This window comes from Myripristis murdjan, chromosome 13, assembly GCF_902150065.1.
Source record: "Myripristis murdjan chromosome 13, fMyrMur1.1, whole genome shotgun sequence".
NCBI classification, from domain to species: Eukaryota; Metazoa; Chordata; class Actinopteri; order Holocentriformes; family Holocentridae; genus Myripristis; species Myripristis murdjan.
The window spans coordinates 13,618,437-13,634,969 of NC_043992.1; the positions used below are offsets into that span (position 1 = coordinate 13,618,437).

At 40.5% G+C, this 16,533-nt stretch overlaps 2 protein-coding genes across 2 annotated transcripts; one reads left to right on the forward strand and one right to left on the reverse strand.

The window, feature by feature from the left end:
- Nucleotides 1-509: 509 nt before the first annotated feature.
- On the reverse strand, nt 510-10,493 carry dhrs12la (dehydrogenase/reductase 12-like a). Its single transcript, XM_030066332.1, has 10 exons — nt 10,429-10,493; nt 7,758-7,891; nt 6,806-6,888; nt 6,570-6,665; nt 6,216-6,297; nt 6,039-6,100; nt 5,447-5,551; nt 4,160-4,250; nt 3,799-3,936; nt 510-625 (listed from the first exon to the last, which is right to left on the reverse strand). Exons 1-10 carry the CDS (start codon nt 10,482-10,484, stop codon nt 510-512), a joined length of 963 nt encoding a protein of 320 aa, XP_029922192.1. The 5' UTR covers nt 10,485-10,493.
- A 1,692-nt stretch (nt 10,494-12,185) lies between these two features.
- On the forward strand, nt 12,186-15,979 carry ap1s3a (adaptor related protein complex 1 subunit sigma 3a). Its single transcript, XM_030066331.1, has 5 exons — nt 12,186-12,242; nt 13,667-13,845; nt 15,399-15,507; nt 15,717-15,854; nt 15,944-15,979. Exons 2-5 carry the CDS (start codon nt 13,667-13,669, stop codon nt 15,977-15,979), a joined length of 462 nt encoding a protein of 153 aa, XP_029922191.1. The 5' UTR covers nt 12,186-12,242.
- Nucleotides 15,980-16,533: the final 554 nt, after the last annotated feature.

Consider the following 16,533-nt stretch of genomic DNA (forward strand, 5'->3'; position numbering starts at 1 on the left):
CTGATTGACAGCTTTTGTTAAGCCACTGTGTTGTGGATGTGTGCGAATGTGAAAGTGCTCTCTCCATCACCAAAATGTGGTGTCTTGAAAACTCAAAGCAGCATCACTATCAAACACTGTTCAAGATCAATTTTTGAGCAACACAGACAGTAGTCCTTACAAAATTGAACTCACAAATAACAAAACTTGTTAGATATCATATAAATAGTTATAAAACAATTACAAATCTTGCCAATCCCAGAGTTAAAAGGATAAGTTTAATGTGTGACTGTGCGGCTGGGTTTCCCAAACACTGACAGAAAATCAAATTTGTTCCATTTTAAGCCAATGGACACTGATGATATTAATGCTACAATGTTTTAGGGGACCCAGATCCATTCCCCCTCCCTTTCCTAAGCATATTAGCACTCAGATTATTTCTGTCCATTGGTTTATAATGGGACTGTAGGCCCCAGCCTTGGTCAGTATGAAGTGGTGTTAGCGGTGGAGCTCCTGCTGGTCCTGCTGGTTCAGTGCGGCTGGAAGCTCTTGGCCAACTCTTCCAGCACGGACATGAACTTCTGCTCCTCTGGAGCAGAGCTGTGGGTCCAGGCCAGGGGCAGGTGAGTGGACACCATCTTCCGGTCTGTGCACACAACATGAAGATACACACACATATAAAGGATGTGTGAGGATAATCAGTTTACTTATAGCCAGTCTCTATTAATCTGTCTTCTGTCATATTACAAACAGGAATAGCAATTATGTAGGCCAGTGTAGATACTAATATTCCTGGACTAAAGCTGCCTGGAGCTGATGTTTGATATTGATATTCAGTAAATTTAATTTGACCATTTATATGCCCAAACAATTTCAAAAAATTAGGTTACTACATATTTTCCCCACAATTTTATTCAAAGCAGAATGGTACAGCATTTAGACAATGGGACACTGCTCTATTGAAACCAAGGATTATACTACTATCATCTGTATAATATAGTATTAAATATTAGTAGTCTGACAACATAGTTTAGTTTTCAAATGTAGGTTACTGTGACAGAGTAAACCCACCTTCATTATTCCTATTATTTACTCTGAAACACTCCAACAAAGGGGAGCATATCTGTGTTCCCAGAGTCCTGTGTTCCCCAGTTCAATATGCTGGCAACATACATTATCTCTAAACCTTTAATATACTTTATACTAGCAGACAGCCTAATTTACTAAAGCAACATGCGTTAATGTTCACATGGACTACTAGCCACTACTAATACCAGCTTCAAACAGATAAGTTGTCTAAGGGACAAATCAGATGACTTTACAAGAGAGTCACAAGTAAACACTTTCTTATCCCAAAATTAATCACCAGTGGTGAAAATACCAATTCCCATTCAAAAACAGTGCATAAATTAACTCTGTCTATTAGTTTCCATTGAGACGGGAAATTACAAATTTTCACAGCTGCTGGTGCCAAAGAATAGACCTTTTCCACAGCAGCCCTTTTGACATGCAATAGCAGGTAAACACACGCGTTACTAATGACATTAATTAAAGTTCTGTTCCATTTAAATCTAACACAGCCAGAGTCCTGCTGTTTCATGCTGGCCCACTTAAAAGAATCTGACACACTTTCATGGAACAGAGCCTTAGTTAATGTAATAGACACACCTGTGTTTGCTATTTCATGCCGTATGTCTTCTGTTTAAAAGTCTATTTAAGACCTCCAATTTTGCCAGCAGAAGGTGTGTTAGCCTATATCAGCTGAAAAAATCCAGTATCAGTGCAACAGACTACATCTTCTGGCAATACTGCTAATTTCTCCTTGTGCTCCAGAGCTGACGACCAGCCCTGACCTGTGTGTTCCACCAGCACTGCCTTTACTTCACCCAGAACATGATCCCCCCATCACAGTCATTCGCTTTGTGTGTCCCATGCAGGTGGAGAGGCAATAAAGTCCAACCAAACAGGAAGACACCCATTAACCCCCTTACTTTAAGAGCCACTGGTGACTGGCTGAAGAAATGCAAACACTGTGTTAATATTCAACCTTTCCTCCAAGGAGGAACAGCCTCAGCTAGACCCCGGCACAACACTGTGACCTGAGGTGTGCAGACTGGACATAATCCTTAATCCTCACCATGACCCTGACTACCGGCGTACACATTCACCCCTAATGCTGATGCTTTTTAGTGCAGATGCCTCAGTTGAGTCAAAATGCACCAACTAAAACCCAACAGGAATGCTCTGGAAACAAAGTCCAGGTATAAAATCAGATGAAATTGCTTTTGTCAGCGACTACTTTGTTAGGTACACATTTTTCCCTGTCACTTTCTTGTTGTGAGATGTGGGATACATCCTAGAATAGATATAAACAGCAGAGGATAGCAGAATTGAGTACTGTTGTGTGAGCATAGCCTGAGGCACAGAGGTGTGTGTACCAGAAATAAATTATCACAGCGTTGTCTCATATGCTGTCACTTAGAGAGATGTATGCAGAGTGTTTATTTCTCTATTTAAGGTCTCCCTTCCTTGACTTCCTTGTTCTGCAAGGTCACTGAGGTCAGCATATGTGTGTGTGTGTGTGTGTGTGTGTGTGTGTGTGTGTGTGTGTGTGTGTGTGTGTGTGTGTGTGTGTGTGTGTATGTGTGTGTGTGTGTGTGTGCGCATGTGTGTGTTCATAAAGGCACTGTACTCTCTCGCAGTATCTGGCACCAAGAGCAGCCCACTCCAGCTGCAGTGGACAAATGCCAGTCCGCCTGCAAATACACACACACACACACACTCCCATCACCCATGGCGCCCATCTGACCTACAACTGACAAACACTGTATTCAGCCAGCAATCCTCTTTTCTTCTCTTCTCTTCTCTTCTCTTCTCTTCTCTTCTCTTCTCTTCTCTTCTCTTCACAGTACAATGTAACTTCTAAATGTCCCCATGTTTTCTCAAACAAACACGTGCAAATCTAATTGTTTGTTGACATGGATGCCTGACATCCCATAACTGTCTGACCTCTCAGTGGGGAACGACTGCAGCTCCTCCTGGGAAAATATCTGCGTTTGGGATAGTTTTGCACACTCAAAATGCTCAGCTACAAGGGCTGTGCAGAAACTGGAGGTCATAAGGATTTTTTTTTTATCTATTTTAACAGACGTAAAGCAAGTTTAGCTTGTGTGGCTTTGATTAAACTCAGAAGTGAAAACCGTTTGTGCAGAAAAAGCAAATGATCAAGTGAAATCTTTTTTTAGTATCCATGAAGCACCTTGGTAGGAAATGGCGAGCTCTGTATTGCCTTTTAATCCCTTCTAAAAACATATTTTTTTAGTTTTTTAAAATTTCATTTATTATCTATTATTTATTTGATTGTATTTTTTTCATTCATGCACTTATTTATGCATATATGTAACTATTTATTATCATGTTTATAAACTTTTACAGGGTCTGTGGTCTGATTTTACTTGTCTGCCTCGTTTATATTTTATTACTATTTATTTACTGACAATTGATTGTTTTATTAATTATTATGGCACCTGCTAGTTTCAGCCACTTTGGGGACCTGTAGTTCCCATACTCACTACCCACAGCTGTTTTTAAAAGTCATGTTTCCAACCCTTTACTGATCCTGAACTATTAACCATTTATGTGTACCCAGAGGGAAAAAGATAGATAAAATAATAAATAAGTGTAAGAAATCATTTAAAAATGCTATTAATGTTTACATAAATCAATAAATGAATCAGCAGATAAATGCGTGTATGAATGAATAGGTGAATACTGAATTAGAGTGGACATGATGAGATTTGGGTTGAGGCGGCAGCATACCCTGGAAGAAGCGTCCGCTGGGCTTGGTGGTGGCGGCCTCAGAGACGGCCAGCCACACCACAGTGTCAGCGCCCTGCTCTGGAGTCCGCAGGCTCTCCTTCATAGAGCGATGGAAGTCTGGCATGGCATTGGCCACCGCTGGGACACGAGGGGAGAGAGACAGAGGGAGAGAGAGAGAGAGAGAGAGAGAGAGAGAGATTAGAAGCTACACGCTGTCTAACAACAAACTTCCAAAACTGGCACAAGAGGAGTTCCTGGAAATATATTTAGAAATTTAAATATTTGTAGAATTTGTACTAAGGAGGTAAGACCTGGTGGGAGTTTGTTTGTTTGTTTGTGTGTGTGTGTGTGTGTGTGGTACCTGGAGTGTCCACCCAGCCAGGATGCATGACTGAGAAGTGGATGTTAGTGTGCGCTTTGGCCAACTGCTCTGTCATCACCACCTGCTGCCTCTGCAACACACACACACATACACACACATGTGTAAAAGAACCAGTTTAGACCAGATATTTTACAGTATTCCTTAGAGACAGTACATCCTTTCAGGTCAGTATACACTTGTAAATTATCTCCTCAACACGTGAAATAGAAACAGCAGGGCTGCAGAAGATACATTCTCATGCATTATATGGACCTATTCAATTTCATAGTGAATACTATAGACTATAGCAAGAACACAGCAAGGTTTATTATTAGATGTCTTATTTGATCGTAGCTGATGAACCCCTATGACACTTAACAAACTAGGCTTTGAATGCCATATGTTTCCGAAGGTCAGTATTGATACCAGCATTTTTGGACTGAAGCTGTCAACAGACTACAATTTATAGCGACATTCAATATCTTAAAATGTTACCATCTTCATATTCAACCATTTTTTAAAATTACAGTTTTTTAGTGTTTCCCCCCAAAAGGTTGATAAGCCTCTGAAACAGCATTTAGGCCTTGAGATGATGTAATTCTACATTGAAACTAATACCAATAATGACAACAAAGTTTATACTAGAGCACAAATCTCCACTAATGTGAACAGGACTCCAGTAGATATTATTAGATTCTAGTTCATAGTTTTATTTCCAGTAGAATAGCATGTGAATTCAGTGTTGCTTAGCAGCCATACTGGAAGTCTCAGCACATGGACGTAATGTAATGGTAGGAAAATCTTCAAATGGCTGAAATCCCAGATCTGCAACATGCCAAACCTGATTTACTGCTCTTTGGACCAAGGAAATTCTCCATAAAATTTCATCCAAATGCCTTCTTAATTCTTTGTTATGGTGCTAAGAAACAAGCAGGCAATCAGAGGTGAAAATATAACATGCATCCAACTCTGCGGCTGGAGGCAGTCATAAAACATGGAGCACAGCTGACATGTGGTATTGGACTCGGTTCTGCTTGAGTGTTTCTTAACCAGTGTAGATCAATTCTAATGAATGTGAAATCAGTCAAACTACATCCTATTCATTTTATTCTACATCTTTACCTGCTATAGAAAAACTGATCAAAAGACATGAAAATGCACTTCTCTTATGTCTGTTTCATGATAAACCTACAACATCTGAAGGAGCAAAGCTGGAAATCAGCCAGTTTGGGTTGTATAGGTTTGTTTGACCACTGTATGACCCCCAGCTCCCAGTGTGTGTCTTACCTTGTTCTGGGCGTAGACCATGGTGCCGTCATAGCGGCCTCGCTCAGACTGCAGGTTGCCTGTCCTGAGCTTCTGCACCAGCATTCCCCCTGATGACACCGTGATCTGGACATGGTGGAGGGACATTTCCACCCTTTATATTCATACATTTCCATTTCAAAATATATGACTTTTCCACATAAAATCCACAGAGTATCTGTTTGTGATTCATGATGAAACAAAGCTCAAGCAATCCCGGCTTGTCTGATACAGGATGCGAATAGTTCATCAAGCCATATTGTAGCTTTAATATTTTCTTTTGTTGTAATTGTCTATTACATGATGTTTAATACCCTAATGTGTTCTATTCCTAATTCTATTTCACTTTTTCCTCATAGTATCCTGTTACTATTTTCTTCCACACTGGCCCATTTTCGCCATAGGGATCATTAAAGTTTCATGTTACCTTAAAATAGGGTGAATGAAAAAAGTTACAGTTGAGGTGATTTCACACCTTTTGGTTAGTTCAGCTGAGTTTAGCTGGATTATATTAATCATATTTGTAGAACAGCAGTGTTTAAGGGAAATAGCAGGCCATGGGTTTCAAACTCACCACTCTGGGATCTGCGCTCTTTTCCAGCAAGGGAATGAGGCTCTTGGTGAGGATGTAAGCCCCTAACGGACGGACAGAGATGGAGAAACACCTTCATCATCGCCTTCATTTTTAAATCAGACTTCTATCTCTATGTTTCTGTTTCTGATCTCCTCCTCCACGACTCCTGCGACTCACCAAGAACGTTGGTGGCGAAGCTTTTCTCCAGCCCCTCGGCGTTCACGTCCCTCTGACTCATGATACAGCCGGCGTTATTGATCTGTACACATTAGAATATATTGGACATCCATACTTAGAGGCATATGGCTGCTTTCACAGAAAAAAAAAACAGATGATCACAATTTGGTGCCTGCTTTTGCCTTACTTGTATTGAAAGTTCATATTGATATGTATGTTTTCACTGAGTATAACGGCCCTTGAATCCTTCAGAAGGGAGTTAGGATGTAGAGAGACAGGCCAGTTTTGAACCATTAGCCTCACGTGCTTGAAAACATCACGATATGTCGTGTATAGGTAGCTGGCATGTCTCACCAGCACATTTAGGGCCTTGTACTTCCTCTTGAAGGCCTCAGCAAACTCCCAGACCTTCCTGGTCTCAGACAGGTCCAGGATGTGCACATAGATCTCCTGCAATGACACGAGCCATTTAGATTCATGACTACTATCTGCACAGAGAGCCAAAGTCAATTAGTTACATTGCCCCCCCCCCCCCCCCCCCCCCCCAACCCTTTCTCTTCACTTCAATAGAGAAGTGAGTCATGCTGTACTTTGTTTCCTGTCTCCTTGATGATATCAGCCCTCGCCTCCTCAGCTTTGTCCTTGTTCCTGCACACCATGTGGATCGTTCCTCCTGTGGAAAAGACGGGGAAAACATGAGTGCATTTTGAATACTCACAAAACAAAAGACCAGCGTTGGATTCATGATCAGCAATCACATTTGTTTTAGCTACTATGTTCGATAAAGCATTTGTTTGCAATATTTACAGATAAAAGATGCACAGTTTTTTGGCACAATTCACATCACAGCACACTTAAAAAATACATAGATCCGAAATTGTGATATTTTGTGTTAAAGCAGCAGGGTATCCAGCCATCACACTGGAACAGTAACACAGTAAGTATACCTATCAGCACCTATCATGGTAGAGAAATATATATCTATTGAAAAAACAAATTATCCAATAAAAAAAAAAAATTAATTACTGTAATCTGGTAATTTATTTATGAATCCAATAACAAGATTAAATTAAATTAAATTAAATCAAAAATAGCGCTATCTATATCTATCAATCTAACGGTACATAATATAATATAAAGAATATAATAGTAGATTTAATAAGGTAAATTCAATCACAGATAATGGCTTTTACCTGGATTCACTTAATTAGTCTACATTATGAAAAGCCGCAAGACTGACTGTCTGTAATATCTTGTGTAATCAAGTTCTAATTATCTTCAGGGCATTTGTAGGTTCATAACTGGATTCATTTCTGCCTAACAGTATTGAGTATCATAAGGATTACGTGTCTCACTGAATGGAAAATGTATCTAACCTGTTAAAAACTCCAATTATGTTGAGCTTTGCCTTTTCATTTGAAAAGACATTTTGTATGATCTTTTTTCGAATAAGCAAGTTTCATAACACTAGGCTGCAAGAATGGGTGTGTTTTCTGTGGTAAAACAGATTTTCTGACCGAACAGGGTGAGAAGAAGTTGCACCTTTCTTTGCGATAGCCATGGCGGTGGCTTTCCCTATGCCACTGTTGGCTCCTGTTATCATGAAGGAGCGTCCAGCCATGGAAACCTCCAGGTCTTTCTCCACAAACCGCTTGGAGGCTGACAGGAAGGCATTCCTGCAGGAAACGTATTGACATACAGACAGAATATTTATACTGCAATGACACAGTGAAAGAAGAAGATGACAAAATGAATTACTTTCAGCACAGGACAACAGTTAGAATTCAAAAGCGTGAAAAAAGGATGCTCAACAGGCAAAATATGACAAACAGTAGGAGTGAATGAGCTACCTGGCTGCTGCAAGAATATAGACATTTTAATAAAATATTGCATTGTGTTAATTTTGTACCCTTTATTACTTTTGAACATGCACATTATTTGTTTAACCGTCCACTTACACATGTGCAATACTTTATTAAAACTTTTCTGTTCTTACAGCTCCCAGTTAGCTCATTCACTCTTTTTGTTTGCACAGGACAACAGCCAAGTAAGTAATCGAATAAAGTTATTGATAATGGCTATCTACAATGTAATTCCTCATTCATGATCCTTGAGTGACTGACAGCAATCAGCCAATTTTGTTGTTAAAATCACAAATTGACTTTTCTCGCCACATAAATTGGGAATAATTTCAAGACTGAACTCTTTCTTTTATCAAATCAAGTCACTTTTATGTCTTCATGTTTTTCATAGTGTTGTAAGAGGTGAGATTTAGTCTCTGATGACAAACTGAACATAGTCTTTCCTCCCTGGGTCTCTAATTCTGTCTGTATCTCTATGCATATCTGTGTGCATATGTTTATTTTTATGTGTAAATATACGTATAAGGATATTTAAGTGTCTGTTTCTCTGCACAGAGGGAGTGTTCAGGTCAAGAGGGGACAGTACTTCAGTGTGTGAGATCAGCTTGCTCACTGTATGTCACTTCACAGCTTTACTGTAAAGATACAATGAAGGAGAGAGCGTGCCTGGCATCATCTGTAATGGCATCATCCCTAATGAGAACGGGAGGGATGGGGGCAGATCTGAGCCTACCGATGGTGACAGCAGGATTGGTGTGTGCGTATATGTATGTGTGTGTGTGTGTGTGTGTGTGTGTGTGTGCGGCAACAGGCAAGGAGCTCAATTCCCCCCATTGTCCTGGACGCCATTGTTAAGGGCGGCAGAGGGGAGGGGATGAAGGGATGGATGAGGGGGGCAACAGTGCGGCTAAATGCCCGCTCTGTTCGGCGGTGTCATGCAGAGAGCAATTAGTACAGGGTCAGAGCGGGTAGCCCGGCCGCTTTCTGGGAGAAAAGATAACACAGAACAAAGAGAGAGGGGGAAACGGCCACAAAAGCACCTCTTCAGAAGACTTGGCTTGCTTTATGCTGACGAGGAAAGGCGCCTGAGGGATGGATAGGATCAGATAGGATTGATAAGAAATTTAGAGTGCTATTGTGGGTGCACAGCTGACTTGTGGTCTTAAAGGCCGCCTGTTGAGTCACTGTAAACGATACTCGAGTCATAAATTGATGATATTTAAAGATCACCCGCCTCTACAATGTTCTGTGCAGTGATGTAGTTGTAAATACAAAGAAAAGGTGGCACTGCCTGCAGTCGGAGATCATCAAAAGACAAGCAACCACCGGGACTAACATAAATCAGCTATACTTTCAGCAAAGCCCCCATCCTGTGCATTTTATCACCTTAAATGTCCCTGTGCTCATTGTCTCACCCCGATCTTATATTTGACAGTGCAAACTGTGATGTAAGCTATGAATTTACATCAGGGAGGAGTGTCAGTCTAAAAAAATGAAGAAAATAGATGAATGAACTGAGTGCAGGTGGGTTTATCCTCAATTGCATCCCTGACTCTATTCTATTCTATTCACACCTCTGCTCTAACAATGAGGCATATATGGAGAGGCCTTAACTGCCCCCATCACTGCAGGATCTGTTCATGCAGACAAAGTTTGGACCCAACATAGTCAACCAAAGGGATTACTAATTTTAAATTAACAACACTGTTGTCAATCAAATGGCAGTATGCCCAAAAATCCACATAAATAAAGAAAACAACTGAACACAGAAAAATAGCTGTGTACAATGAATGAGATGCATTCATGCTCAAGGAGCAAATTGTTTTCACTTGCAAACATTTGGTCTATAATGTTAGATGAGCAGATATGAATGTGTCCTTCAGATTATAAGGTACACAGTGATGCCTGTATGATTTCAATATTTGCTAGCAGTTTCATTTAAGTGCACTGAGAAGTTTTATAAGCAGATTAGAAGCCAGTTAGGGGTCATAATGAAATCATCAGACACACTTGACAATTATATCCAATTTAATTCCTTGCCATTAGCCACAACCAATAAATAGGTATTCAGAAAGTGCTAATTATGCAAGACCTATTCAAATGTTTTCTAATAATTCTATGTATAAAAATAAGACTGTTGCATGAGGCAGAATTACAGTGTTCCTCATTTTATTAAATCCTACAAAACTTCTAACGTGCCCCCCCCCCCTCCTCTGCAACACACACACACACACACACACACACACACAGGGAGTGATGCGCACAGGGCAGCTCCACTAAGTGAGTAGTCAGCCCACATCATTATTATCTCTCAGTGCAGTGCAGAAAAAAGGTCAACTTTGTCCTCCTACCTGGTGAATTCGGTCACTCCCTTCAGAAACCAGGCGGAGTTGCGGTACAGAGACATGGTGTGCTCTGGAAGCCTCTCGGTGCTCGGTGCGCTCTCCCCGCCGGTTTTAATCCGGACCAAAACCACGTGTAGCTCCAGTGAATTAACATCGGTGGGCGACACCTTCAGCGGCCCCCCAGCGGCCGGAGGGCAGCTCATGACAGAGCACAAAGCCAGCACAGCATCACTGGACCTCTGTAGCTCCTCTGTGTTTTAAATGGCCACAACTAACAAACAAAAAAAAAAAAAAAAGAAAGAAAAAGAAAAACACGTCCTCATTTGGTTGCAGTGAAATTTATTGGATAATATATTTTTTGTTCTTGCTGTGATGCTCAGTAGTGAGTTTATAATGACTTTATTGTACTTTGGGGTGTTTTTTTTTCTCGGTAGATAGATCCTTAAAGCAGACAAGAAGTGGGATGCATTGCAAAATCAAGTTATGGACCCAACCAATTTCATACAACTGTAATAAATATCCAGGCAAATTAGTTATAATTGCACGTAATCCCTTTTCTGCAAGGTAAACATAGACATATAGCGGTAAATAACCGTCAGATTTACAAATGCCCCTGTTTCATTTATATTTTTTTTTATTGTATTTTCACTTCCCCCGTTCTGTAATGACCGATTGCAAAAGGCCAGCTGCCTTTGCAGCCTTGCCGAGTGGCTCCTCGGCAGCCAATCACAGCCGCTGGAGTGCGGCAGGGCGCGGCACCGGGGGAGCGCCTCACACACAGCAGACGCACTGATTTCTAGGAAGAAATTCAACAATGTCTCCACATGCCAAGACGCATAAAATGTAGGACAGGAGGCAGTGCGCAGCGCGGATATAAAGTGAAGTGACTTCTCTTTGACCACTGTGACAAAATGGTGAGTATATGAGCTTCTTCTTGTCAGTAGATACAGCCCAGAGGCTTTTCCAGTGGTAAAGTCCATGCACCTGTAGGCTGAGAAAGGTGTCCTACACTGTTAAAAAAAAAAAAAAAAAAAAAAAATAGCTGACTTTCCAAATAATTTAATCCCTCAGACCTTACGCGCAAAAAACTGCCAGTATAAGGGAGATTCTTTGCTTGTTTACAATACAAATCACTTTATTTCAACAGTTTTCTTGAATAAACATCATTTTATTGATATCAGTAGGTCCTTCTTGTAAAATATTGACATTTACCCTGTAAAAAGTGGAGACTGTGTTGGAAAAAAGTTGAACAATCTCACAACAACTGGAAGGTTTTTCAGCTTGTTTTAAGAAAAAAAAAAAAACACTCAATGCCTGCTTGTGAGAAGATGGACATTTTTTTTTTTTTTTTTTGCAGTGTATAACGCGTTCTCTGCGACTGGCAGACAAATGAAAAATCTCCACATGTGGGGTTTATTCCTAGAGGTGTGAGGTGAGCCTCTTAGGTTGAGATAGGTCTGTGCCACCCAAGAAACTGATACATGGGGTATATTTTACTAAAATGAAGTAAAGTAATAATTAGAGCATTTTCACATGTTTGGGGGATCACGTCACGGTCCAGCAGACACCAGCGGGCTCGTTGCTGTGTTATCACTGTGCTGGCCTTTTATTTCCTGCCTCACAGCTCGGGTTTTATCTGGACTGCTTGGTGGATTAGCAGATGCTTGCGGCTGCACCTCAGGGCAAAGAGCTCTCTGGGTAATTGCTCTTGGATAAGACGGGCATTGTGTTCCGTGAATTGCGCTCAAAGGTGAAGGAGATGGCAGCCCAGCGAGCCATGTTTGACACGCAACCTTCAGTCTGCCTCACGGTTACGAAATGTAATTGCAGTTAAGTGCAAGGGCCGCTTGTGGGTGGGTTTGTTTCGGTTGCAGCACTGGTTGTAGGAATAGGTGTGTAGCTATGATTGTGTGTGTGTGTGTGTGTGTGTGTGTGTGTGTGTGTGTGTGTGTGTGTGTGTGTGTGTGTGTGTGGCGCCACTTTATCAGGTCCACCTGTGCAGCTCTGCAATTTAAATTCAACCTTTTAAAAAGGTTTATAATCTTCAGTTTTTGCTGGAGAATGTGTACATTTTATTCTATGATTATTATTGAGGTTGTAATTTGCAGAGGTCTTGTACTGGACTACATTTTATTGAGAGGTGTTTCTAATTTTTTGGCCTCCCTATTTACATACACGAGGGGGGAAATAATATTGGAAAAACCTCTCAATAAAATGCAGTCCAGCTCAACAGCACCACTAACTATGAGCTCAATGCCAAACATAGAATTGAGTGAACACCTCTATTACTGTTCAAAGCGCTCTACAAGTATTTTTATTATTATTATTATTATTATTATTATTATTATTATTATTATTGGTGAAGCAACATACATACATAACAGGTGATATAACATGGACATTAGATGATGATGATGATATATATATATATATATATATATATATATACACAATACCACAGTGGGACAAGCACAACATTAAACAGAGACTGAGGCTTAAGTGTGAAGGATGAGTCGGTATAGTAAATGACTGGAAAGGAAAAAGGTAAAGAAACGTGGGAGGGCGGGGAACTAGACAAAGATGTAGTTTTGTAATTTATTTGGCGTAACCCGCCATGCCTACTTTCCATTGAGCGAGGGGACCTCTTAAGTTTCCCAGAATGCCTTTCAGCAACCCACAGAGAGGGATTGTGAACTTTTCTACTCAGCTGTTGGTTTCACACTGAGGCAAAAAGTGCAGTAATGACAGCAATATAGCAAGAGCAAGGGAGCAAGAGCTGTTTCCAGTTGGGTTCTCCTTATTCAAAACACAGTGTGTCTTTTGGCTGCATTGCATTCTGGTCCATTAAAGCAGCTGTCAGTGGAGAAGGATGTATCTCTGCCTCTTCCTTGTGTGGCTGCTGATTTTCAGTGCAAAAGGGTACATTTAGGAGGAAGTCCTTTCACTTTTATTGAGAGGGGAGACACTTACACCAAAGCGTTTTCTGCTATAAAACTCCATTGTTGCTGTTCAGTAAATATATCAAGATTGTCAGTAGCTGCTTTTAATTTATTTATGCTATTTAGGCCACATCACACAGGATGTTCCCTTTGCTTGAACAATGTTTCTGCACCCAACCCCCAGCTTAACTGTACAGCTAGTTTCATTTATGTGCCGCTTTTGCATTCCCACTCCACATTTCCTAAGTCAGTATTTTGGCACCATGCCTCATACGGCTCTTCTTGCTACTTCTTGTCCCCCTCAGATGCGCTTCCTGTTGCTGTTCAGCCGGCAGGGGAAGCTTCGACTGCAAAAATGGTTCACGCCACTAACCGAGCGGGAGAAGAAAAAGGTGATCCGGGACATGATGATGATGGTGTTGGCTCGTCCGCCGCGCTCCTGCAACTTTCTCCAGTGGAGGGACCTCAAGATCGTCTACAAGAGGTGCCTAGGGGGGGGTGAAAGCAGCTTGTTCAGTTGACTGAACAACCCTGATGTGTTTTATACTTCTGTTATCTTTACAATTTATGATACTTTAATGTTTACTTATACAGATCACCACTCCTGTCCTGGCAGCTACATACTTGTACCTTGTGCATGTGTGGGTGTTGACCAGCACATGGACATCACCCTTGACCTTCTACTTGTTAATGGTTAACTTGCTTTTCCTCTTTGAAAACAAACACAGACACACCTGTTCTTAACAATGGCTGAACAAGACCTTAATAGAGTATAGGTCTAGTTAAACATAGACAGCATCAAATAACATAAGACCACTGACAAGCCCATGTTGATGGTGGCTCAACACAGTGCCAGTCCTTTCATTGTACACTGCCTTACTTTATTGTCAAACTCACTTTGAAATTGACTTTTTGGTCGGTTTAGGCAGATGGCCGCCCACCTAGAGCCGGGTCCTCCTCGAGGTTTTTCCCTGTTTAAAGTGTTTTGTTTTTTTTTTTAATCACCACCATGTCCTTGCTCATTGGGGAAATTTTGTTTCATGGGATGAATCAAAGTCTGTCAGATCTGTGTAAAGCACCCTGAGATAACTTTTGTTATGGTTTTTATGCTGTACAAATACAATATTGTTGGACTGAATTGTACTACCCTTCAAGACCTGATAACTAAAGTAGCCCAACTTACCAGCCCAAAGTACTTCTTACCAGGGGCGCTGCCAGGAATTTTGGGCCCCATGAAAAAAAAAAAAATGTATTTACTCGATGATGGTTTAATAATTTTATGTTAGTTTTTACCTTTTTTGGGGGGCCCCTGTCAGGCAAGGGCCCTTGCAATTGTCCTAACTTTTCCCCCATATACGGCACCCCTGCTTCTTACTGTACAAAGTAGAACAATCTTCATAGAAATATACAACCCTGCCTGTTTTCTGTGATATGGCACATATTTAGTGAAGTAGTATGAGATGATTTCAGGCTTCCACAGTCACCTTTGCTGTGGATCAAGTTTGTAATTCCTCATAAAGTTCAACAGGATTCAAGTTAACCATGGCATTCGGATGTTACTGTCACAAAAAGTGACTGGCCAACGTGATGAGTGACATTTTTAAGACATATTTTACCAGCTGTATTCATTTCAAAGCATGCTCACAACCATTAAGAGACTTTTTTCTTTCATTTTCACTTTATTTTCTTTCATTCTTTCTATCTCTCTATATATACATTTATATCTGTATATCTCAACTGTGTTAGTATATGAGGGTGCAGAACACATAAATGCTCGAAAACAGGGCATCTTATGGTATCATTCGCAGTTCGCTTATAGCTATTTTTTTTCAGTTGTAATAATAAGTTGAATTTCATTTTTTAGTTTTTATATAAAGGACCCCTTAACAGGTGATCTGTAATTCAGAGTGGTGCAAGAGGCATAACTTTTCTGTTATTAAATGAAAGAGAACAAGCTCTTTTTCATTTTTCCTGGGTTTCCTGGGTGACATGTTGACAACCTCGTCTTTAATCGTTACCTTTACCCTTCAACTGCAGGTATGCTAGCCTGTATTTCTGTGCCGGTCTGGAGGACCAGGATAATGAGTTGCTGACTCTCGAAGTGCTGCATCGATATGTGGAGCTGCTGGATAAATACTTTGGCAATGTAAGGAGAGCTCAATTTAATGGCACAAACAGAATTTTTTGAACAGCATTTCAAAAAGACAACCTAGGCCCTAATAAGCTGTTTCTACCAGGAATGTTTTTTTATGATGAAGAATTTTATTTCTGCATAGTCATAAGAAACCATCATATGCTTGCCTTTGCCTTTGTCTCTAATGAATGGGGCATTCGTCTTCCCTGATTTTCTGTCAGGTCTGTGAGTTGGACATTATCTTTAACTTTGAGAAGGCTTACTTCATTCTGGATGAATTCCTGATGGGTGGAGAAATTTTAGAAACTTCAAAAGTGGATGTGGGTGTTTCCATAGAGGAGGCTGACACACTCCAAGAGGTATTCTAAAGTTTCACACACCTTAAATGAAACAAAGTTTGCTTAATTACCCTGTAAAATGTGTTTGCATATTTCTGTTTACTTCACAGACAATGGAGGAGTATATGAGCAAACCTGCCTACTGAGCCAAGAGAAGATAAAGATGGCCCATTAGAGGTGCCACGTTTGAAACAGGTTTATTACTCTGCAATATGTTCAGTTAGCAGGTCCTGTTGCCATGTGAAAACCTTGTAACTCCAAGTTTGATAATTGTCATGCTTAAACTTCAACGAGGCATTACATGCTCCTCTAAATGGGTAAGAAAATGATACCACCTTGGGTTTCATAAAATACTTTAAAACTCCATGAGATCAGCTCAAAAATGCACTGTGTTCAAGCTGAAAGGGTAGCTTGTTTCTTGGCTCTAGTAAGCTGACATTGTGAGATATAGTGTTTTCACCCTACAGTGACGATATTTAAAGATGTGTTTTAGGAAAATGATGTTATAAATACCATGCACTTTTCTTGAAATATTTTCAGGGTAACTGGAACTGTCAAAAGTGCCTTTTAAGCCTCATATTTATGTATCTCAGGGGTACATGGCAGTGAATACAGACTAAAAAGAATTGGGCAAACTGTGTGAGAGCATTGTTTGTTTTCCCTTTTTGTGAATAAATGTTCTTTTTCATATTAAAGTACT